Raw genomic sequence first — 26,247 nt, forward strand, 5'->3', positions numbered from 1 at the left:
ATTTGGAAGGTTAGACTAAAATCACTTACCTAAATTAAAGGACCTGTTTACTGAAAGCACAGCATCACTGCTGATGAAAGGACATCTGTATTAATTAAGTAGGTTAAATGTGTTCTCAGGTGGAAAAAGTCATTATTTTCCCAGGGCCCATATGAACTTTGGAACCAAGACAACTTTTTCGTTATTTCTGCCTTGCTATAAAACACATATTTTTTCAGGTTGGAAAGTGTAAAGTTTTGGTTGCAGTTTTCTTGTTGTGTTTTGATTTGCTGAGGGCCAGTCTGCTTCTCTGGTATAAATACTGTGGATATCTCACAGCTTTAGCTGTGCCCTCTTCCTTTGAGACTGCCATCAGGTGAGTGTGTACCTTCATTCTAGTGTCAATACTGGCATCAACAGTTTTAAGACAAGATAGTAAGATAGTTTGACATTTAGATTTAAATGTTTTTTTCTTACAAACAACTGGACTAAAACTAAAAGAATAAATTCAAGCTTTCCAAAAATGCACACAATATATGTTTAGATCTTATTCTTAAGTACACCTGCTCTGTTTTCTTTTCAGTTTTTCTTCTTTTTTGCCTCTTTTCTCTTGTGTTTCGCACCTAAATTATGCAGTCTTGTTTTAGTTGCTGAAAACCATATTTCCTGTGGAAAACTCCCCCTGAATCATTTCAAAGCATCTCCCTCGAAGAAAAGGAAGACAGAGGCAAGCTGCACCAAACTGATACGGTAAGCACAAATCTTAGTGTTTTACACCAAAATCCTATAACTGGGATCATTGCAGGGTGAAACAAGGAAAAAGACTTATTAAGAATATGTGGGATCACAGAATGTTTTGAGGGAAAGCAGTCAAGTGAGGGCAAGATAGTGAGGGCATACAATGAGTGCGGTGTGACGTGCGGTTGATACATGTCCAAATATTTCACATCAGCAACAGACAAAAGTAGTGTCACGCACAACAAAACAACAAAAGTAACCAAAATCAGGTTTAAGATTGTGATCTTAAACCAATATATTGCTGAACATTTTAACACACAGTAGCAGCAGATTTTCTTTTCTTTTAAAGGAGATTTGATCAAATTTAAGCAGCACAGGTTTTGAAACTTCTGATAAATTCCTTTCACACATTTCCCCAAAAATTATCATATGGAGCTCTTCTTAAATGAATTACAAATGTGATCTGTTTGATTGCAATTTTTCAGCTGTACGTCAAATTATTGTGAATGCAGGAAACAGCAGAAGGACGTCACTTCGTCAGATTATATAACACTCACCAAAAATCTAAAAACAAAAAAGCTAAAAGCTCTGTCTGGGTTTCATTCAAAATAAGTTAAGTTAAGATCAAACAATATTATATTAGATCTATCTATCTATCTATCTATCTATCTATCTATCTATCTATCTATCTATCTATCTATCTATCTATCTATCTATCTATCTATCTATCTATCTATCTATCTATCTATCTCTCCATCTATCTATCTATCTATCTATACAAACAAACAATATATCTATATTTAATACATTTAAATACAGTTTTATATCAGCAACATATCATCTGACTTGGAGTATCCAGCATTGAGCATTATCAGCAAGTCCAAGTCTCAGAGTTGTAAGAAGTTAGTGATGCTGATATTGAATGTGAGAGAAGTCCTGAACCAGGAGCCTCCAGGGAGTCGCAAGATAAATGTGTGAAAATAAATACAGAATTAAGTGTTTTTTGCCTCTAATCTTTATTTTTTTGAAACAAGGTAAAAAAAACACAGTAACACTTTATAATAAGGTACACATATTCACTGTTAACTAGTTGCCTATTAGCATGCAATTTTGGCTTTTTACTAGTCATTATAAAACATTTATTAATGCCATATTCTGCATGACCATATTCTAAAACTATTAGGCTATTAACTAAGAGTTTTCCCTCAATAACTTCCGAATTACTGCTTATTGATAGTAAGTAAGGAAGTGGTAGTTCATGAATAATACTTCTATCTATTCTTATGTAAAAACACCCAAAACTACAAGCGTAAATAGTGTCTGAATAACTGTAAATTAAGTCTTTCCCAGCTCAGAATGTGTTCCCCATTCCCAATTCCCCAAGTGAAACATATTCAACTATTATACCATTAACTTAAAAAGTTGTTGTAATCTAGTAGTTGTAGAATATGGTTTTGCAAGATATGGCATTAATAAATTAATACATTAATACAATACATTAATGGTGAATATGTGTACCTTGATATAAAGTGTTACCAAAAACTGGTTTTCAACTGGTGCTGAGGGTTCACAGGTAATATCAGCGATAACATATTAAAAATAAAGGCTAAATCTTCACTATTTTCCCATAAAATTTCATATTGATCACATTTAGAAATGAAGTAAATACTCCCCACTGGCTCAGGTATTGAGCTTACTTTCTATCATACATATGGTCAAAGGATAAAAACTAGCAGTCCATTGGCAAGATTCTGGCAATATGATACGTATCACGATACAGGGGTTATGATTTAGTATATTGCAATATTTTGTGATACTGTAAAGCTAGGTAATATGTTTCAATTTTCTTATTTTTAAATCTAATTTGAGTAAAGCTTTAATAGTATAAAGAACACAATAACCTTATGCATACAATCTGAAACCCCACGGTTTATGTGTACAACACTGCTATCTAGCATTTGGGTGTTTAAACACAAAATTCAATACAGTGTTTTTGAGAATCGATACAATATCATAAAATAAAATACTGCAGATATATATTTTTAAATATTGTCTTACACCCCTAATAAAAACATGCAGAATATAAATAAATAATTGAAAGCTGATATTAGTTTCATCTATATGTGTCCAGCACAATCATAAAGATGGGTGTCAAGTTAAAGGAACATTTCAAATCCAGATCCCTCATTAGGGGATGCCATAGGTCACTGAACAGGTTGTTGTTGAGAATCACAGTCACTTGATATCAACCAAACTCAACACCTATGAGAGATTTTGCACCAATGTGTTAGACAGCACTCTCTACCATTATCATCAAAAGCACTAAATAAAGGATAATACATTATGTTTTGTTTCCCTTTAATTTATCACCCATCTGTAGGTCCAGCAAGTGTTTAGCCTAGCTTAGCACAAAGCCTGGTGATGATATTTTATGTGATATATATAACATTTCATTGAATTTGGGGCCAATTTAATACATTTGTTGATGCACTGTAGCTTGCAGTACCAGTAAAAGAAGTGGAGAAATATTAATGGGGTGGACCAGAGTGTGGCATGGAGACTTTAAGCCAATTTAATCATAAACATATAGATATATCACATATATGACTATTTGCTTGGAAAAGCCCCCAAATGAAGATATTTGATCTCTCATTACTGTGGTACATTAGTAAAGCATTGAATAGAAGTATCTAAAGGTTGCATTAGTAATCAATAATCTCAAATCTACAGACATTTTTTTTTTACCTTTAAAAAACTATTGCTAAGTGACTATTGCTACCTTCAAATACCAAATTTGACCTTAAACCCTGCATCTAAAATGGCCCTGACAGAGCATTAAAAAATTAATCAAAAAATTAATGTGTTAAATGCCACCTGAATCCGACATACCGTTTAATACCGTCCCCCCTCGGATCCTGCAGATGCCTCACAATTCATTCATATTCATTTCAACAGTTGTGTTGTTGATGCAGTGCGGCTGATGTTTTGGTGGTTGTGTTTCTCTTTTCCTTTCTGGTTCTCGACATTCAACTTGTATACCTCATTATAGTACACTGAATTTTTGTTTCGCTTCAATGACTGAAAATCAATTTTAAGCTACCAGCAAACATCTGGTTATCATATAGATAAAGCAAAATGTCAGATTAAACACACTTTCCACACTGTAAGAGCGCATGCACACACACACACACACACACACACACGTTGAAAAACACACACTCTGCTTTCATTTATGATTATGACTCATTTGTCCCCATTACCCTTTAGTATCACACTCACTGCAATCCAGAGCAAAGTCAGCCATGTGAAATGTGTTATTATGGTGCTTGTATGCATTGTTGGAAATAATGCAGTGATGGCAGTTAAAGGACATAGAGGTGGGTTTTCCTGTGTAACACCTCAGGAAGCTTCTCTAAAAGCTGCAGCCATCTTCTCAGCAGAAATCAGGAAGTGGGGCTGCAGAGGTGAAGAGCAATGTCTTCAAATGTCTCAGTATCGCCATTGTGAGACATTCACCTTCTTACTTTCTCACTTTAACATTTCCTAAATAACAACTGAAAAATGTACTTTTTGCTTTCCATTTTTTCTGTGTTATAGTTCGGTATTATTCACTCCTCTTGTGTGAAACCACAAGCTGCATGTCATGTCATGTAGATGAAAACAAAAGATAAACTGGCAAATATAAAAGCAATAACAGCACAGTCTGTGTAGTTTTGATTCCAGATGTGTAACGCTACAATTTGGAGGCAAAAAATGAAACAGTTTAAATCTGGTAGAAGCCTCACAGACCACACAGGCTTAATAAAGTTTCAGACATGTCTCAGTGCCACTTGGAGACTGTAAACTACAATTACTGGATGGATTGTGTTGTTTAGTGTATAATCACCTGAAAAGAAATAGGAAAGCTCACCTGGTAGAGCTGGCACCCCATGTACCGAGGCTGAGTCCTTGCTGCAGTGGCCATGGGTTTAAATTTGACCTGTGGTCCTTTGCTGCATGTCATCCCCTCTCTCTGACCCCCTTTCCTGTCTATCTGCTGTCACTATCAATTAACGGCAATAAAAGCCCAAATAATACATATAGATAATTTTTTTGTTACCTTAGAATGAAGCCCCACCATTATAGATCAGTAGAAATCTGGAGTGTAATAATAAAGAGTAACATCCAGAACAGGATGCAACCTCAGGCTCAAGAAATGTTAGGAGCTGGATTGAGGGATGACCGTGATCATAAATTTAGGCTGCACCCTAACCCTGTTTGACCTGAATGGAACAGAACCTTAATTAGTATCATTACTAACACCTGTGTAGCTCTACTACTACCCTACTATAGACCTATAGTTGTATTGATAGGCTGCATTCAGATCAATCTTTGCCCTTGCATTGTTTTAATGCAGGACTGTTTTCGGTCTGAACATGCAGCCCCCTCTGTTCCGCTTGAAAGGTGTGTGAGGGGGATTTCAGATGCTGTTTGAAAAAGCCTTTAATGTTCTCCAAATATCTGACTAGTGAGTAAAGTCAGTCATGTCAAGACAAGTCAATTTTATTTATAAAGCCCGATATTAAATTTTTTTATGACTTATTATACCATTTGATTGTATATCATTTTTGCATATATATAAGCAGAATTGAATTATACAACCCTGAGTTGTAAAATGCCAACACAAATTAAATTGCCTTGTATCACAAATCACAAATTCGCCTCAAGGGGCTTTACAATCTGTACAGCATACGCCCTCTGTCCGCAGCAATAAGTATATTTTCAGGCTCTGTCCAATTTAGTTTGAGCGCTCTGTCGTCAGTGGGGTTGTTGTGGGTGGAACATGTAACATTTAGGAGGATCTATTGGCAGAAATGGAATATAATACACATAACTGTGTTTTCATTAGTGTATAATCAGCTGAATATCAGAATCGTTCGAGTTTTTGTGACGCGAGGGAGTCACAATCTGCAACTACACCGCTAGATGCCACTAAATCCTACATACTGGTCCTTTAACTCTTGATCCTGGAAATAGATGTAGGAAAAATATAAATCAGGGTCCATATACTACACTTATCTTCTTACTCTGTCTTCTACTGGTGAAGGCCATGAAATGCAGTTGAAAGCTCAGGAAAAGTCAATTAAGTCAACCTTGAGTTAAGTTAATTTTTTTATTTTTTTTATTGATTTATTAAGGTTTTGAGTTCTCACAAATCACAAATGAATTTTAACAGTAGAGAAACATGAAGTTGGTAATAACAGCTGTGGTTGTCACTGATGTTTTTGCTACATTACCTCAAGACCACAACATAGCCATCTCATTTTCTCCACATAACCAATGATGTTGTTGAGTTATTCACATCTCTATAAAGGAATGACTGTCCCAAAGTAATGATCTAATGCTCTCATGAGGATGATCAACACTATCTTTTGATCTCTTTAAAGATGTCATGACAATAACATTCTGTGTGGGCCTACTTCCTCTTCCTCCTGTTATTTTAAATGCCTCTTGGTCTGAGTGCTGAGAGGAACAATGAAACCCACACTGATAGACATGCTAAAATACTGCGGAAAGCACAAGACCGTTTTTAAAACTGGATTTCACTTCTGGTAATATAAAAGTCACACAATGTTTTGACCTTATTGCTATCAAAAGGAGTTTTGGTTTGGTTTACTGACATTCTAAAATTATTAGTTACATAATGAGAGCTCACCATCCATGAATCTAGATGGAGACAGCTTTTACTTGTTCAATCTTCTTTTTTTCAGTGATTTTTGGGGGTTATTTTAATAAATTAATTTAAATTAAATTTAGGTAAGGTTTATGTAAAACACTTTAATTCATTGTAATATACTGAATTGCATTCATTTAATTTTGATCAATTTTAAATGTTCATGTGCACTTTAGTGTATGTTAAGAATTTATAGCTCTTGATCAGCCTGTGAAAGTACAAATTCAGATTAGCCAAATTCAAATTTGGTACTTGGCACGCACATTTGCCCACACATTTTTTATTTTTTTTAATCAGACTGCAGCGCTGCCTCCTGACACTGATAATATCAGTTCATGCATCATCTTCTTATAGTTGCAAAGGTCCTAATCCAAGTATCACAATGTTAAAGTAAGTAAACTTGATTACTTTCCAATACTTTTGAATTACCTCAACACTAAATATGTAAATAAAGAAAAGGGGAAATAAATATCAATAAGAAGTATTGATGCAAGTGTATTCTATACGACAACAGAACAATGTAACCTTAACAAAGATAATTAAAAATGTATCTTTAAAGAAAAACTGTTGTATGTTTTCCTGCTAAATAACCCCAATAATAAATATAAGTGTAACACTGTTTACATCATTACATCTTTTGAATATCTTTCTGTAACTGTAATAGATTACAGATCAAAAAGGATTCCTTAAGACAAAATTGGGATACCTTGGTCTAATGTGCATGAAAAAGTGACATGAAAAAGTTTGGGGACCCCTGATCTAGCCTGTACCCCCTGGTACTTTGTTTGACATTTCATGACCCTGGTACTCCACTGGACAACCAGAGGGAGGGAGAGAGGTCGGTGTGGCCTATACCCACGATGAGTGCCCATTTTCTGGCTGTTCTCCTGTGTCCTCACACCTCTAGATGTGGAGATGTGGGCAAAAAAAAAGTCCTTGAGTCAGCTCATATATGTATATACATCTAATGGCTAACTGAGCGAACTAGCTAACGGTAGCTACACTTAGCAGCAGTTAGCTGTTACTCAGGTGATATGCTGCCCCCTATTAGTTTGGTGTATGAATTCAAGAGGTGGCCAAATCTTACATATTGCCCCTTTAAACAAATCAATCAATCAAAAGGTAAAAATTAAAATAAAAAATGTGATTCAAGATTGAATTTATAATCGCCATTTCAATGTGAGTACTAATAATTTTCGTTGGTGACCGCACATAAAAAATAGTTTATATATGTATAATATATGTATTGGAGTGTTAAAATACAGTTAAACCACAGCAAATATATTGTTATAACGATGGCTATTGCCGTTTGAATAATTAACCCTTCAACACTTGCTTGAGAAATTTTAGATCAAAGAAATGAAAACAAGAATCTCCTACACATTTATCTGAGAGTATCAATGTGATTGGGATGTGTGATTTGAGATATGGGAGTAAGTGAGTAATAAACTCGATAGTAGTACCAGTATGAGGCATCTGCGACTTTCCACACTGTAATGTGGCTGATTACACCATCCAAACAGGAAATAGCTCTTTGAAGCCACTTGTGGCGGACAGATGTTGACTCACAGAAAACCAATCAAACATCGCAAAAATCAGTGTGCAGTGTTGTGACTAAAGCTCTCCTCACTTAAGAAAACAGACGAAGGGACTTTGATGAGCTTCTTCTTCTAGGGAAGATAGAGTCAAGAAGGGAAGCCAAAATGAGAGATGACAGTGAGAAGCCACAAACATTTTTTAGTGCTCTCACTTTCTACTGAATTCCTGTTTCTGTGGGAGTACATTTACATAAATGCACATATGGTATTGGCTGTCAGGTTTATTGTATAGGTGCACGCTTCCCTACAAATCTCTGATGTGACAGTGAGATAGCTGAAAGAAAGGGCCCCACTCTTTACATAATACGTTATTTACACAATGGCAGGAATTATTACTTGCTTTATGTCATCAGCTTTCATACAAGGCTCTGTGGGCTTACACTGAAGTACTTTCTTGGTTTTCTCTGAAGTGCATTTTTACCGGCTGTTTTTGTGTAAAGCTAACTGAAACTTTGAACAGGGTCGAGTCTCTCTCTTGTTCTCGTCTTTTATGTTGTTTATATCATGTTACGTCTGTCATGCATGACATGCACTGGATTTGTTGTTTGGAAGGCGTGCAATGATGCAAAAAAATAAATACTCAAGTAAAGTACAGGTAACTGAAAAAAAATATCTACAGTAAAAAAATGGCATTTGCAAGAATCCTGAACAACAACCAATCAGAGCCAAGAAAGACAGTTGGTTCTTGAGTGTCATGCCCAGCGTCAGTATTTGATGCCCTGAGAATGAGACGGATTACAGTCAGAAACTACACTTCTACATGCCACTAAATCCTAGACACTGGACCTTTAAAGCTCCCGCAGGTAGGGTTTTTTGTCACATTTTCTTTCACTGTATCCTGACAGTAGTATATGAGACAGATAATCTGTGAAAAAAATCTGGTTCCTCTGGCTCCTCCTAGTGCTCCAAATAGTATTTGCAAGAATCCATCGGGCTGAATGAGAACAACCAATCAGAACCAAGAATAATAGTTGATTGTTGAGTCTTAATTGTTCCCAGGGCATCAAATACAAAGGTTTTGGGGCCCTTGGGAATGAGATACAACAATCAACTATCTTCGAGCCAGCATCTTTATATCTTTGTCTGCTCTGGGTGGTTTCCGTTCAGGCCCGGTGTATTCTTGCAAATGCCATTAGGAGTCCTAGAACGAGTCAAATGAATCAGATATTTTCACAGGTTTTCTGTCTCATGTACTACTGTCAGGAGGTAAAAACTTCAGCAAATATGACAAAAAGTTATTTTGTATAAAAATTACCTAATGCAGCTTTAATAGTAATATTGTACATACTATTTGAATGGAAAAATTTTGATCTCTACTACTTCTTCTCATACAAAAAACATTAATTGAAACTTCTCATACAACTTCACTACTATCGATATGTTCCAAACAGTCATCCTTTCAGCAAAATGCAGCTGAATATACTGCTTCCACTGATGGGCAATGCATGTTTGGAACATATGGACAGTAGTGAAGTTGTATGAGAAGTTTCAATAAATGTTTTGATGCTTTTTATCCACCATGAATACTTGTCGCCATTGGAATACAATGTAACTGACCACAGTCTTGTCTTTGTGAAGGACAACAAACTTTTAAATGTACAAAGCATGAGAGTGCTCGATACTCCAAAGATGGAGCATATGGCGTCTTGGAAGAATCTGAGTATCATATAATGAAGCTCAACTCCAGGAAAGATATTATCCAGGCATCTTCGACAAACACAAGTCCCAGTGGTTTCAGGTGACATATCACCGTGCTGCACAAAAGTAGAGCAGTTTCATCTCCCACTCACTGTGTAGACTGTGTGGTGATGCTATCAGTGTGTGTGTCAGTGCACCTGTGAACAACACAGCCTCCCTGCCAGAAGGTCTGGTACAGGAAATGTTTTGAACCACTAAAAACAGTGAATGCTGGATGCTGATTGGCTGCAGAGTGTGCATTATTTTCAGATAACCGCAAAGCTCTGATATGTTCTAACTTATTCCCCATGTCTGGAGGGCTTCAGCTATATGTAGGAGCAATAACGTCATATTGATGTGTAGACACTGAGTTTTCTTATATTGGAAAAAAATAAAATAAAATAAAAGACAATAAATCAATCGAGAAAAATAACATTATTTGTGAGCAGAAATTAATATATCTAATATATATAATGTTCAAACTCATTATATTTACGTGCGCTGCGTTTCACCGGTCGCCTGTCAATGGCATTATATCCCCTTTGTGCATGCATCAGCGTTGTGGTTGTCTGCCAGAAGCTGTCATACATTGACTTTTTATCCAGCCACATTTTTACCATCCACTGTTTAGATCTTGCTTCTTTTTAATTTTTAATTTAATTTGATTTAATGTTTTAGAATTTTAGTCATTGGACATCTGGATCTTAAATTATCAGAGAAACAAGCTGAGCTAACGTAAACAGCAGCTCGGCTCGCAGCCTTTCCAGGAAGTTCTTTGTCTGGACGTCCTTTGTCTTCCCAACTGCATGGGAGAAACAGTCATTTGGTTTTTCTTTAAGGTGGAACTGCTTTATTCAGTGTTTTTAGTGGTTTTAATCAGCGGGTCTGTTTGTTTTGGAGAGGGGAAGACCTCTGTGGATAACTGGCTTCCAGTAGAAACCTCCTGAACAATGAACACTGCAGGAATCCTAACAGGGAGAAGCTGACTGCAATGATGGTTGATGGTGAAATTTAGTATGAACTTCCTTCTTGCTACACACAAAGAAAATTAAATGCAGTTATTTCTATACATATATACATACAGCCAATAAATAATTCTAAAATTGTAAATGTAAACAGCAGGAACTAGATAGTGATGATGATAATATGGTTTCATCTTCACATAAAATGAAATCCATCCATCCACTTTGACTGCATTTGATCACCAAGCATCATCAGTTTGTCATTTCTGAACACAGTATTTTAAGAATTTAATGTGCACGTCAGTCATTTGAGAGTGCAATAATGCAGGAGCATGAATTAGTAATTCATCAACACAAATTATTATTTGAGAGCAAATTTTTTAAATAAATGCATATAAATTACTAATTTTGCTCCATGACACCTGCAGGGTTCGGAACTTATATGATATGTTTGTATGTAACAAACATGACTCATCCTAAGTCCCACCTTTTTCTGCTCTGTGCTCCAATAACAGTTGAGCAAGCCTCGGTTTAAACCTTGATCAACTTCCTCCTTTCCTGTACTTAAATATACTATGTGCTAGGCTAATCTATGTTGAAAAGGCAACAACATTTGTTAAGTTAGCTATGACAAGCATAAAATGGAAACACTAGTACAAACACCTCTAAATTCCACTTAAGTACAGTACTTGAGTAAAAGTGCTTAATTACTCACATCAATGATTTATGAAAGTACTAAGCATAAATATAGAAACTGAACATTACAGAATATCAGTTACAGTTGTTTAAGTGTTTTCTTCTGGACCTGATTCAGTCTGACAAAGACAGTGAAACATCATAAAAATTCCATCTGAGTGCAGATTGTGTGTAGGAGTTTGGTATTTACCCATATGATTCTTTTTCCTATTCACCTGTCACCCAAAACTACTTAAAGCACAAAACAAACCTTTACAGTTATACAATCTCTTGAATAATTACATTGCAGTTTGGGGGGTCAGCTCAGTAACATCACCTGAGGGTTCTTCTGTTGAGAGGAGTTTTCACGATCTTCCTGTTGCTGATTTTTAGTAGTTGCTTTGTTAAGCTTAGAAGAGCAGAGGAAAAAAAAAGAAGCAGACAAAGTGTTCTCTCATCAAATTCTTTTAATTATAGATGTAAATATGCAGAAGTACAAGTTTAAAACCTCCTAAACCTTTATTACTAGGCCAGCAGCTGCCTGCAAACAACAGCTTATAAGTTGTAACTAATGCCTTTATTATTGGTTACATAAAACCCTTACTAGTGTTTTATATAGCAGTTACAAGCCAGCAAAAAGAACAAGCATTGCGAAAAAACTGATGACTTATTTCTAAAGAGCTGCAGAAAACATGTCATATCAACACCTACAACTCATTACAGACTGGATGAGTAAAACCCTAACACATAACTGCAGACTATTAGGTTAAGTTATTAATGGGCATTTATTTATTAATCAAGAAACTATTTCACATATTTACTGTATTCAATTATCAGGTGTAGGGGAAAAAATGACGCATTTTGTAGAACAAATTAATAAAAGAGAGAAAGACTTTCTAAAAAGAAACAAGAAAAAGGAAACATGATATGAATGAAACATTATGTCACACAGCAAATGAATACCAGTATGAATGTTTGTTCACTCTAACGTTAGTTGTTTTTTTAGAGACTTAAAGCTTGTCAGTGGTTCACTGTAGGGACATAAAAGCTTTATCCAAATATTTGTTATGCTAACTCTGATATTTTACATTTCAGAACATTACTCATGTGTGAGCTTGGAATTTGAGTGTGTTTTTACTTCCATAAATAATAAATTAATGAGAAACTTTGGGACACTACCTGAAAGTCCCTAGTGAAAGGTTAATGTCTCTCCTGTCACTGCAGAGATGTCCAGCGAGAGTGCGAGATGTGGACAGCACAAAGCTCAACCACAACGTGACAAGATCAAACAGCTGGAAGAGCCACACCCTCCTCCTCCGCCTCCTCTTTCTCCTGCTTCTCCTTCTCAGGCCAGGGATGCAGTGTCACCGCCTGCCTCTGGAAGTCAGGTAACCTGGGTATTTCCTGGGTTGAAGGTGGGGGTATAAGAAGGGTTCAAAATCTCATTGTGCTCAAGTACTCATTATTAGAATGCCAGTGGAATTTAATGTGTTTGCAACGCAAATCAACTTTTTAAGGAATATGATCGATCAATCGATAGTATAGGTCAATAGTATCAATAGTTGAATGTAGTTAGGAGAGTTTGGTGAATCAACTTGGAACACTTGTACATAATAAGTAAGAGAAGTTAAGGATAAACTGACAAATAATTTTATTGCATGATACCCAATGACTGTAGTTGACAGTGTATTTTATTCCTCCCAGTATTGGAGCAGTATTGTGGGCACTAAGCAGAAGCAGCAGAGACCATCAGTGCTGCGTCAAGTTTCCCAAACAGCTTCCAGACGACAACACGGTATGAACTTCAGTGTCGACATCATCATTCTACATGTCAATCATTTTATGTGTGTTGTGATTTTTAGGCATGCTTCCATTGTATTGTTTTCCAGTGTGCACAAATGTTAGCTGTAATATAAAGTATGCAACAGAGCATCAGAGACACAGGCATTTTTGCTTTTTTGCTTGATGTTATTTCTGTTTTTGTTAAGAATGAATAACTGAATAAGGATTTTAAGATCATTCTCTACCTGTCTCCCTGTGTAGGAGAGTATCTGCAGTGCATATTTTGTTGCACGTATTTACAACAGATCAAAGGCATATGCTTTCTTTCCCTAGTGCATCCAGAAAATATTGCAGCCGTCTCTATTTGCAAAGAAGAGGGGGATGCAGGTCGTCTTCCCCAGTCTTCTGCGCCACACATGGGCTCCTCTCCCAGGCAAAGCCATCACTACTTCTTCCCCTTGAGGAGAGATGGTCCAAAGCAGAGTTCCATTGAGGCCAGACTACATGATGGGTGAGTTTCTCACATTTCCACTAAATTACCAGTTACGCAAATAATTAGTTTAACCATTTGCTGTATAATTCTATACTAAAAGTATGTATGCATACTAAAAATTAAGTTCCTTTATTTTGTTATGGAACAGCAGAATGGAGCTGGAGGAGTCACAGAAGTTCTCCCATCCAGTCTACATGTGTTGTGGTCTTTTGGGCTTATGATTATGTCCCCTGGGTTGTCTGGTAGTGGGTATTGTGGGAGTATGGAAATGGGCCTTTCAGGCCTCGGATAACTGGACAAAAAGCTATGGTTGTAATCATGCAGTCATCAGAAGGTCAAAGGCTTTCTCAGTGGGTGTCGGGCCCCACCATGGTTGTGGACAGAACGAACACATTGACAGAATCTCAAGAAGCATCAGAGCCCAGGTCAGAATTGAGATGGTTTTTTGGCACAGGGTGGGGGAGATGAGTGCCAGCAACTGTACTCTGCTGGAAAATAGTATAAAGTTGCAGCAGTGAAAGTATGTTGGGTTCTCTGAGCTCTGTTCTCGATTTACTGGTCAATCTACATTACTACTCCCATCTATGATCATGAACTTTGGGTAGTTACCAAAAAATGAAATCAGAGGTAAAAGCATTCAAGAGAGTTTTCCTTGCCGGGTGCTCACCCTTAGGGACAGGAAGGGGAGCTTAGAGATCCAGAGAAAGTCTGGAGGAGGAAATTTTGCATTGAAAGGAGTCAGTTGAGGTTCCTCCTGGATGCCTCACTGTGTTGGTTTTCAAGGCATGTCCAACATATAGGAGGTCCTACAGCAGATCTATAACATGCTGGAGATATCAAGATCACACAGCAAGAGATGATTGGTGTGGCTAGGAAGATGGACATATGGGCTACCTTGCTCAAATTGCTGCCAGTGCAACCCAGACCCTGATAGATGAGTGACACTGTGTTCTATAATGTATACTTTCTCCAACTCCACTTATTAGGTGTTCCTAGACTACATAACATATACAATGTGCCAGGAGGTGCCACAGGGAGCTTTAATCTGAAGATGGCTTGCAGTTTAATGCCCAGACTAGTGGTTTTACTTCAAGCCCCTCCTGGGCATGCATGCCCCTCACCCTGTCCCTAAGGTTTAGGTAAATCTGGCATAAATAATATCTTCTCATTTTCAGATGAATGTTTGTGTGCATGGTGAAGACAACAACAAAAAACTAAAATAAAACAAAAAACAACACTAGAGATTGCAAACAATGCTAGAGATTTTCTATTTATCTAAACTATTTTTGGCTTCTTACAACAAGAAAACCAATCAATAATTCAGTTTTCAGTTACAACCTTAGACTGTAATTATAGTCTGCGACATCACCCATAGGTTTGTGAACTGTTGTGTGGTCAGCTTTGGCTGTCGCCATCTTGGCAGTCCTGACTCTGCCGGCTCCCAGCTAATCCAAAAATGGGCAAAGCTGCCTGTTGCCTGTGTCTAGGGCACCCACCTGTCACTCAACGTAGCCACACCCTAGATTATTCATAACTTCAAGCCTTAATATAATTTAAACAGGTGAGTTATATACAAATTCACCCCTGTACAGTTGTCATGAAAGGAGAAATTAGCTACGGAGACCAACAGCGTTATTTGTACCAGGCTGTAAACATATTTATTTCTGCTGTAATGTTGGACCTTAATATGGGACCTTACGAAGACTGACTCACTTCTGGAGCAAGCCTCAAGTGGCTATTAGGGGAACTGCAGGGTTTTTTACTTATGTGTTGGCTTCATTTGCAATCACAGAGGTTGCTGCTTGGTTACAACCCAATGCTTATGTCAACAGGTGAGTCGGTTCAACACAGATTGAGTCAAATTAAGAGCACCTTCACCATAGCAGCTGAGTACAAGAACAGACCGAGGAGATGCTTCAGCTGTAAACTTAATCTCAGACTGGGTGTACAACACACTATTTTCCAGCACAGTGCCATGGCCTCAGACATGACATCTGTTTGTGAATTTGCCTGACAAACCACCAATACAGCCTTTACAAACCTTGTATATCTTACCTTTCCAAATTACAATTGCTAACAGCCAACTTCCTCAAGTCAAAGGTCATACCAGGCTTTAAATCTGAAAGTACTTTCAATTCGGGCGGCTGTGGCTCAGAGGCAGAGCGGGTCGTTCCTTAATCGGAAGGTTGTGGGTTCGATCCCCAGCTCCTGGTGCCACATGTTGAAGTGTCCTTGAGCAAGGTGTGTGAATGTGTATGAATGTTAGTTTCTGTTCAATGGGCTTTGCCATCACTGAGTGAATGTGTGTGAAAGGGTGAATGTGGCATGTAGTGTAAAAGCACTTTGAGTGGTCGGAAGACTAGAAAGGCGCTATACAGGTCCATTTACCATTTATATGATATCACTGAGACATCTCTGTTCCCTGCAGCATCCCTGAGGGGACCAGTGCTTTGTTTGTGAGTGGCCTCTGCCGCTGGCCTGGCTGTGACGCAATGTTTGAAGATTTCGCTAGTTTCCTAAGGTAAGTAGACTGCTGAGTACTACATTCATTGACAGTTGTGGAATTTTTGGGAATGGTTATTTTCAGATTTCAGGAGGTACGGATTACTGATAAACCATTCTTAAGTTCATATCTGTTACATAATAATAAGGGTATTATTTCCCTTTTTAAAGGAACAATTTCAGGATATATGCTTTTCCATATTAGCCATGCGAAGATTGAAAGTACTGAATGCAGTGCTCAATTTGTTTCAGATGAAAAGTGCTCTAGCATTTCTGTGGACAGAATCCACTTATCTGTTAAAAAGATATGTATTTATCAAAGGGAAACTCAGTGCATAAAGACAGGGCTGGCAGCGGGTTTGTGAGCCGCAGCAATTCAGCAAAGCAGCCAGAGGGAGACACTGTGTCCCAGGGCATAAGAGTGTAACATGTTTTATTGACAGCATGCTGGATGCAAGAGATAGGTGGTAATTTATGTTTTCCTATTTGGCCATATGATGTTGTGAATAAATACAGACAATGATGAAAAAAAATTAATAGGTTTTGCGTCACAGTAACATGATGGTTCAATGCAAAGCAGCAGTCATCTGGTCCTGGAGGGTTTTGAAAACTGTATCTCTGGAAATTAAGATGCACCTGAAGCTACTGATGATGAGGAATTTGCTTTTGTGACATTTATGAATAGGATCATGTAAAAGTAGAATCAGAATCAAATTTCCAACTTTGTAAACCAGAAGATCTCAAAAGCCACTCACTTTCCTGGAAAAGGTATGCTTTCAGCCGTCATATAGGTATCTCTGGTCAGGTATTGCGAAGATGACTAGTTAGGGGAAGGGTTAAGGTTGAGTTCTGGTTAAGGTGAAGAGACACACAGATTTTTTAGTGAACAAAACAACATATCACTGGTCCTGTCTCTGTGCTGCATAGAAAACAGTGAGAACTTCACGTGTATTTCCTAAAAACCTATTTTGTCTTCTAGGCATCTCCATTCTGAACACAGTCATGGTGACAGGAGCATTGCTCAGTGGAAGGTCCAACAAGACATTGTTCGGTGCATGGAGAGTCAGGTGGGAAAAAGAGAACCCTAGGTCTACAAAAAGATCATAACTACTGAACTATACAGTAGAAATAAAAGTAAAAGCAGTGGCACTGATCATTTTTCAGTTCCCATTAAAATAATACTTACTTACAATATTAAGCTTGGAAAGTGTTAGGAAATAAGCAAATATACCAAAATGTTGAACTACTGCTTAAAAGACCAGTGTGTAAGATTTAGTGACATCTAGTGGTGAGATTGCATATTCATAAAAAAAAGAAAAGCTACAGCCCCTATCTAGAGCCAGTGTTTGGTTTGTCCGTTCTGGGTTACTGTAACATGGCCGGTCAACATGTCGGCCTCCGTAAAAGAGGAAATATAAGATGGATAGAAAATAGATCATCCTTAATGTTATACACTGGACTTTTCACATGTTCATTCTATCTCACATTGTTGAAGATAATCCAGAAAACAATTCATGCATCCAACAGTATGGCCATGCAGAGATCAACTCTATACTAATAATAATAATGCATAATAATGCTTTGTTGATCTGATGCTAGCACAATTTTAACTTTAACTTTAATGACTAACAAACTTTCTGGAAATTTTGTCTTGAGACATGAAATCACTTATTGAAGTACAGTTTGATGTAAATTCAATCTGCAGCTCATCCTGGAAAAACAGAAACTCATTGCGATGCAACTTCATCTGCACCTCTCTGAACACAAGTACACTGACTTGGTATGTTGGTTGGCTTTCACTGTTTCTTTCAACTCAGTTTGCTTGATTAAAAGATTTGCTTAGTGTCACTTGAAGAATTGAATGGTACTGATCATATCCGCTTCCTTCACTGCATGCAGAAGGCAGCTTCTGAGTGGCCGTACAGCCTCCCCCTGTTCCTGCCCCAGCCTCCGGTAACAGATGGAGATGGAGTGCAACAATGGGGTATTAAACATCTGGAGGAGTTGTCCCAGCATGGATACAGAGCTGCTGGCTCTGCCCACCTTCTGCCAGGTAACACAGTTTATATGGAAGCTTTTAGTATAGTAGAGCAAGAACAAAATCAATAAGAACATGATATAACTAGATTAGCCAGGTGGAGTTTGTATGTAAAGGTATACAAACTCTTAAAGCTGAGAGGGAGAAGTTGTGTAGACAGACCCGAGAAAGATAGTTTATTCCTGAGTCTCATTCCCAGGGCGTAAAATACAGACGCTTTAGGACCCAGGGAATGAGACTCAACCAAGTTTTGTCAAGCTTAAATCGCAAGACTTCTTTATAGCTTTCTTAGCTCAGATTGGTTGTTTTCATCCAGGTCTAGTGGATTCTTGCAGATAGCAATATCAGTGCTAGAACAAGCAAGATGAACATGATTTTTTCATATATCATCTGTCTCATGTTCTACTGTCAAGATATCGTTAAAAAGTTCAACAATAATGACAAAAAGTTATTTTTACAAAAGTTAGCTACTGCAGCTTTAAGGACTGTTTTATGAAAGCCAGGATTTGTGCAGTAATGTAATCAGTTTTATAATAATCTGTAATGTCAATCTTTAAAATGGAATGGACTGGCTTTAATGTAATTTTTACATACGTTTTAATTTCATTCAACATTGTAAAGATATATTTATTGTTCTTCACCGCCATTCTGTGTTTACATGCTCTCAAAACCTGTTCTGTGCTTCAGAATTGTTGTGGTATTTATAGATAGGTAGCTCAAAAGATCTGAATAACCACAAATTCCTAATCACGTGTGTTTGACGACATGAATTGATGACATATCACCATTGTTGTTGTACAGATCTGGTCCCCAGTATTGAATGCTACAAATACAACAACATCAGGCCTCCATACACCTACGCCTACTTGATAAGATGGGTGAGTTTCTTTCAAACGAGGATGATATAAGATGTTCAATTATTGCTCAAAGACTCTGTGCTTTGACAATGACTGAGTTTACCATAGAGTACTTTTTTACATGACTGGCAAAGAAGGGCTTTTAAATTAGATTAGGTCAATCCATATGTGGAATAAAGGACCAACTTCAACTTCACAATAAAAGAGTATTGCTTTATTTTGAGCATTTGTTAAAACATCTAAAACAGTAGGAATGTGACAGTTATGTAACCTATTTACAGTTTTTTTCAATTGTTTACACGCAATTTTGAAAACCGGGTTCTTTTTTTCAAAGTATAATCACAATTATCCAAACACCACACTCAATTTGCATAATTCCTAGATTGTTTGCAAAATGACACACTTCAGTCAAAACATACACACTTCAGTCAAAACATACACACTTCAGTCAAAACATACACACTTCAGTCAAAACATATACACATATTTGTGAAAATGCTTAGTTTTCATTTAACCAACACAGTCCTCAATGATCAGACACTATTGCAGCCAGTTTCACACTGCTGTGATAAATAAAAAACACATTTGTAAAAAAACTAATTTTAGGAAATAGCATGTGCTAGATTTTTGGCCAGACATTGTTATGTAAGGGATAATTTAGATGTCAAAACAAATAGTGACAAACCCACAACATTCTTCATGATTAGTTTGAGATATAGGGAGAATGTACACAAGTAGGCCTACTATAAACTTACCAAGCACTGCACAACACTGATGCTGCAGACTGAATATTTCAAGTATTTATTTCAATACTTACAGTATTTCTTACCATAATCAGTTACAGTAATCAACCAACAATAAAAATTACTGCATGAAGTACATACACTTTGACTCTGAAGAAAAACTACTGTAAAAGCAACAAGAATACTGTAACTATTCATCATCTCTCCGTCTGGCTGAGTGCTGCGTTTTCAAATTAGCACATGTGTGCTTCCACACCTGGTGGATGTGATTATCCAGTTTGTTCATTAGTGTGGTCATTGGCAATCTGGGGCTTTGTAATGACAAGGAAGTAACCTCACAATCCTTATCTGTGTCTAAGGTGTGAAAATGTGTGTAGAGTTTTACAAGTCACTGTGTGTAATGTTTTGCAAAAAGGGTGAAGCAGACATTGTGTGTAATGTTGTGCAAATCTGTGGAGGTGTTTTGCTCCTTGGTGTAGAATTTCGCAAATTATGTGGAGATTTTTATTTTAGTGTGTAAACAATCGTAAAAAACTGTAATACAAAGAAGTGGCTAATTAAATCTTACAGCATTCAGCTGTAGGCCTAGAGCACTGGTTCCCAACTTTTTAACTTAAGGGACCTCTTTTCTGTGTGAGTAAACTGACTAAGTGACATATTGTATGGATATTTCACATCATATTAATGCAGAACAATTAGAGTTAGAACAAAACGAGTAGAGAACAACAGATAAACTGTACAATGAACCCAAACAGTGAATGAAATAACTGCTGGAAGTTTGTATAAAATGAGAGATTTGGATGAATTTTAAGCAGATAATTTCCTGTGAATATTGATCAGAGTTCAGCTTTTCTGATATGTCTATACAATTCTGTCTGAATTATGTATTTTTTAAATTTTCAACAATCATACATACTTAATTTGCTTACTTTTTATTTTTTGAAAAATTCAGCATTTTCTCATTGTTCTATTAGCTCTTTGGTTGTTCTTATATCTAAATAATAAATAAAATAACAATTTAATTTAATTTTCTTCATAGGAATGAACAAAATGCTGATATAGGCTTAATGTGTATATTTTTTTAAGTTTTCTTACACCCCTTAAAATCAAGAAGGCCTCAAAACCCCCTTGAAGCTTTGGCGACCCCCAGGTTGGGAACCACTTGCCTAGTGTGTGTGTGTGTGTGTGTTTCTGTTTTAGACAACAGCACACCAATCATATGCGTGTATGTCCAAGTTTAGAGTGAGGAAAATAATTTGACACACAGTCAGCCATTATGGCACAAACCAGCCAAATGATACCTCAGTTGAAAATAACTGGATTTAATGTAGTCTGGTTTGTCTGCTTCAAAGGCTGAATCCAAATGTCCCTACTTCACCGCTATTGCAAACTCATGGACCTTGCATGCGCGTTCCAGGGAAGTCTACTACTGCTGACCAAACCCAGAATTTATCCAGTCCACAAGAGGCCTAAAGTGGACTTTCTGCAGACACACAGAGTCTGCTCGGGGTGCAGATGTCACCAGACTTCACTGATTTAATTATCTACAAGTAGGGATGGGACCATATACCATATTATCACGTATTGTGATTAAAAAACAGGAAATCAATATAGGTTTGTATGCTGGAGAGCTAGACAGCTTTTGCAAGTCAAGCCATGTGAGGATATTCATGATGAAAATCGAAATTCACCAAAATAAATGTATCTCAGATTTATTTTGAACATGGGGAAAAGGGAGAGCCCACATCTTTCTAGTTATTCCAAAAATCCTAAACCTGTCACCATGGCTGAAGGCTCGTCTTGCCCGTTATATCTCCCACAAAAAAAGGTTAGACCCTATGTGTGGAAAAAAGTATACTAAATAAAGAACAGGGAGATGAGGTTCCTGTGATGAATAGAAAAGAACTTATTATGAAGAATGTGTGAAACAATTACTTTTTTGTAATGTTACTTGAATCATGTAGCCGGAATTATAATACAAAAATATAACAGACTCAGTCTGCAAAGTCCAAAGGGTGGACATTTGGCTTCAGACTGTTGCAATAGTGGCTGATCTGTCAGTATATTGGAGGACTTGATGTTTTTGTCACAACTTGTCACTGTGTTTGTCTGTGTCTGACTATTTGCAGTCCATCCTGGAGTCTCCAGACAAACAGCGCACTCTGAATGAGATTTACAACTGGTTCACTACCATGTTCTTCTACTTCAGACACAACACTGCAACCTGGAAGGTCTGAACTACTCTGCTGAAACTGCTGAAATGATGTGCATTACTCTGTCTGAGCCTTAGTGTCACTTACTAAATCTTCTATGTAAAATAAAATGCTGGCTATACCCCCTTTGGTGCTGACACTGGGGTAATGACATAAATCTTTCACACTATGTTAAATTAAGTTTATTCCCTTGCATAAACAATTTGAAGATGTCCGGGTTTGGTGAATTTAAAACTGATGGCAAATAACACTGCTGCTCTGACTTCAGTGACCTCCGAAGTCGAGGTGTACTGTAGAGTACAAAATGTATTAATCCTATCCTTTTCGCTCATTTTTTTTCAAATAAATAATAATAAATTCTTTGGTAGAGCTTTGATTGTGTACAAAAAATCAGACCCGACCCAATCCAGGCCATGAAAAAATTCTGTGCCAGCCCCAACCGACCCCCAACCACGGAAGTATTGGGCCCGACCCAAACCCGAATATCTGCTTAAAATAAATAAATATAAAAACTAATAAATAACAAATTCACTCATTAATTACAGTTGCAGGCATTATTAATAAAATATTAAATATATATATTCCTTAAATAAAATTCTACTTTTACGTCTTGGGAATAAGACTCAACAATCACTATCTTTCTCATGGATTCTTACAAATACCAATAGGAGCACTATGAGGAGCCAGAGGAACCATTTTATTGTTTTTTTTTCACAGACAATGTAACATACCCTGAAAAACAACATGTAGTTTCCAACTTTACCTTGCTTCTATGATAATAGAATATACTTGTTCTAACCAGAATGCAGTGCGGCACAACCTCAGCCTACACAAGTGTTTTGTGCGAGTGGAGGGTGGAAAGGGAGCTGTGTGGACGGTGGATGAAACAGAGTACCAGCGGAGGAAAGGACAGAAGTATCACAGGTACAAACATCCTGCTCTCTACTCTCTATTCAGGACTCAGTGTGGAGCAGAGTGCGGTTTATGGGCTGATATTTGTGCCTGGAAATGTTGAATTTGGTTCACTCCTATCTCCAAGAGGAAGGCACTAAAATGAATTCCCAAGTTACAAAGAAAGGGAACAGGTAGGGAAGGGGAGGGAAAGTAAACATTTAAAGGTCCAGTGTGTAACATTTAGGAGGATCTGAATATTCATAGGTATGTTTTCATTAGTGTATAATCACCTAAAAATATGAATTGTTATGTTTTTGTTACCTTAAAGCCATTTATATCTACAGATACTCTGGGTCACCTTCCGTGGAGTCTGCCATGTTACAGTAGCCCAGAACAGACAAACCAAACATTGGCTCTAGATAGAGGCGGCCATCGTAGTTTCTCCTACACACTTCATGGCCAGTTTTCATTCCCAGGTCGTCAAATACAGCAGTGTTCAGTTAGTTGCAATCTGCAACTTCACTGCCAGATGCCACTAAATCCTACACAGTGATCCTTTAATAATTCAATTTTAGATTTTGCAGATTTTAATTTTAATTTAATACAACATCAAATGTCTACCCATAATTGATATTGAAATTGGCCCATAGCCAATAAAGTGTGTGTGTGTGTGTGTGTGTGTGTGTGTGTGTGTGTGTGTGTGTGTGTGTGTGTATGTCACACTAACTGTGTGTGTTTTCAGGGACTGTCCTGTAAAGTGGCTCAAGTCGTACTCCCATTACTGTCCAGAGGACCCCTGAATGCCACCAGACTCATCACTGAGCTGCAGTCACATCCACATGTACTGGTATATAGAACTGCATGAAGAAGTGAAGAATCTGTTGAATTGTCTGTTTATATTTTGTTTTTGTTTTTAATTACTTGTTAAATGAGATTGTGATTTTTTACACATATCTGACAGAAGCTTTTGTACCTGCTGATTTCTAATTTCTTATTGCAAAGGAAGTGTTGCAAAATAAATGCATCCAACATTTGTGGCTGTTGTGCCTTCAATCTGATTTGACTTACTCATGAAGTGGTACCTTATTCAGTTGGTCAGAGGTTAGACATCTCATATCAGCCTCCTACACTTTCATCTGCTCTTTTAACATCAATGATCTTGACTTTCACAAATGTAAGTTGAAAATTGGTCATTAACCCCCTAAACTCTCTTTTTGTCCCTTTTCCCACACAAATAAAACCCACTTAAAGACTTCAAAGGCAACTGTCTATTATTACCATGCCATGCTCTATGACATCAGAAGTCATACTGAAACACACTGGTGACATTAGGAATGTGGTTTACTGAGCACAACCAGAGGTGGCAAAAGTACACACATTCTTACTCAATTGAAAAGTACTGATTCAACTTCTTCTTTACTCAAGTAAATGGGAAAAGGTACAGCCTCTGAAGTGTACTCAATGTACAGTATAATTCAATTTAATTCAATTAAGTTTTATTTGTATAGCGCCAATTCATAACAAAAGTTATCTCAGGACACTTTTCAAATAGAGCAGGTCTAGACCGAACTCCTTATAACATTATTTACAGAGACCCAACAGTACCACCATGAGCAAGCACTTGGTGATGGCAACAAGGAAAACCTTCCTTTTAGGATGCAGAAACCTAGGACAGACCCCTGGCTCTAGGTGGGTGGCTGAACAGCTACAACAGTAGCAACAACTATACTAATAGAAATGACTGGTGATGATGATGATGATGAGAATGATGATGATGATGATGATGACAACAGCCACAACGATGGTGGACAAAGGACAAGATAATAGTAATAATAGTAACTGTAATAACAATAACAATAATAATCGTAATATCAGTAATATTAGCAGTGGGAATCAAGCAGGACCATGGCAGGAGACACCACCAGGATCCATAAGAACCTGCAAGGCAAGAAAACACAAGAACTCCGGGGAAGAAGTGAAGTTAGTAACATGCATTAATGGGACATAAATTCAATTCAATTAAATTTTATTTGTATAGCGGCAATTCATAACAGAAGTTATCTCAGGACACTTTTCAAATAGAGCAGGTCTAGACAGAACTCCTTATAACATTATTTACAAAGACCCAACAGTACCACCATGAGGCAGCAAGGAAAAACTTCCTTTTAAGAGGCAGAAACCTCGGACAGACCCCGGCTCTAGGTGGGTGGTCGTCTGTCTTAACCAGTTGGGGAGAGAGACAGAGAGAGAGAACAGAGGTAACAACAGAAGGACAGAGACAGAGACAATGGTGCACAGCAACAACAGTAGCAACAACTACACTAATAGTAGTGACTGATGATGATGATGATGAACATGAAGAAGATGATGACGACGACGACGACAACGACAACAACAACAATAACAATAAAAATAATAACAATAAATGTGTGCAGAAAGAGAGATAGAGGAAGGGAGGAGCTCAGTGCACCATGGGAAATCCCCCGATAGTCTAGGCCTATAGCAGCATAACTAAGGGATGGTTCAGCACTCACCTGATCCAGCCCTAACTATAAGCTTTATCAAAGAGGAATGTCTTAAGCCTACTCTTGAATGTGGTGAGGGTGTCTGCCTCCCGAACCACAACTGGAAGCTGGTTCCACAGGAGAGGAGCTTGGTAACTGAAGGCTCTGGCTCCTGTTCTACTTTTAGAGACTATAGGAACCACAAGTAGCCCAGCATTCAGAGAACGTAGTGTTCTAGTGGGGTAATAGGGTACTATGAGCTCTTTAAGATATGAAGGGGCCTGACCATGGAGAGCTTTATAGGTGAGGAGGAGGATTTTAAATTCTATTCTACATTTTACAGGGAGCCAATGCAGAGAAGCTAGTACAGGAGAGATGTGATCTCTTTTTCTAGTTCCTGTCAGTACTCGTGCTGCAGCGTTCTGAATTAATTGGAGCGTTTTAATGGACTTATTGGGGCAACCTGATAATAAAGAGTTGCAGTAATCCAGCCTTGAAGTAACAAATGCATGGATTAGTTTTTCTGCATCTGTCTGTGATAGGATGTGTCTAATTTTTGTAATATTACGTAAATGACAAAAGGCAGTCCTAGAGGTCTGCTTTATGTGGGAATTAAAGGACATGTCCTGATCAAAGATAACTCCAAGATTCCTGACAGTGGTGCTGAGGTCAATCCATTACAACCCATTAACTGGGTCTGAAACCGCTAACTGCAGCTAATGGTAGCTGCCTTTTGCTATTAACTCAGTAAGCTGAGCTGCTGTTATTGTGTGTTTTTTGATTTGCTGTTGTGTTTTGTTATTTATGTTTGTGTTTTGTTATATGCGATTGTGATTTGAACAAGGCCATACAAGTGTGTAAGATTTAGTGGCATCTAGC

The 26,247-nt window shown here is 37.5% G+C and overlaps 1 protein-coding gene across 1 annotated transcript; it reads left to right on the forward strand.

Annotated features, from left to right (window-relative positions):
• Positions 1–249: 249 nt before the first annotated feature.
• foxp3b (forkhead box P3b) lies at positions 250–23,897 on the forward strand. Its single transcript, XM_051426080.1, has 13 exons — positions 250–355; positions 627–729; positions 12,567–12,730; positions 13,047–13,137; positions 13,458–13,635; positions 16,046–16,138; positions 17,099–17,186; positions 17,825–17,899; positions 18,019–18,172; positions 18,959–19,035; positions 21,887–21,988; positions 22,773–22,894; positions 23,607–23,897. The coding sequence occupies exons 3-13, from the start codon at positions 12,569–12,571 to the stop codon at positions 23,662–23,664; spliced, it is 1,200 nt and encodes a 399-aa protein (XP_051282040.1). The 5' UTR covers positions 250–355; positions 627–729; positions 12,567–12,568; the 3' UTR covers positions 23,665–23,897.
• The last annotated feature ends 2,350 nt before the right edge of the window (positions 23,898–26,247 follow it).

This window comes from Dicentrarchus labrax, unplaced genomic scaffold, assembly GCF_905237075.1.
Source record: "Dicentrarchus labrax unplaced genomic scaffold, dlabrax2021, whole genome shotgun sequence".
NCBI lineage: Eukaryota > Metazoa > Chordata > Actinopteri > Moronidae > Dicentrarchus > Dicentrarchus labrax.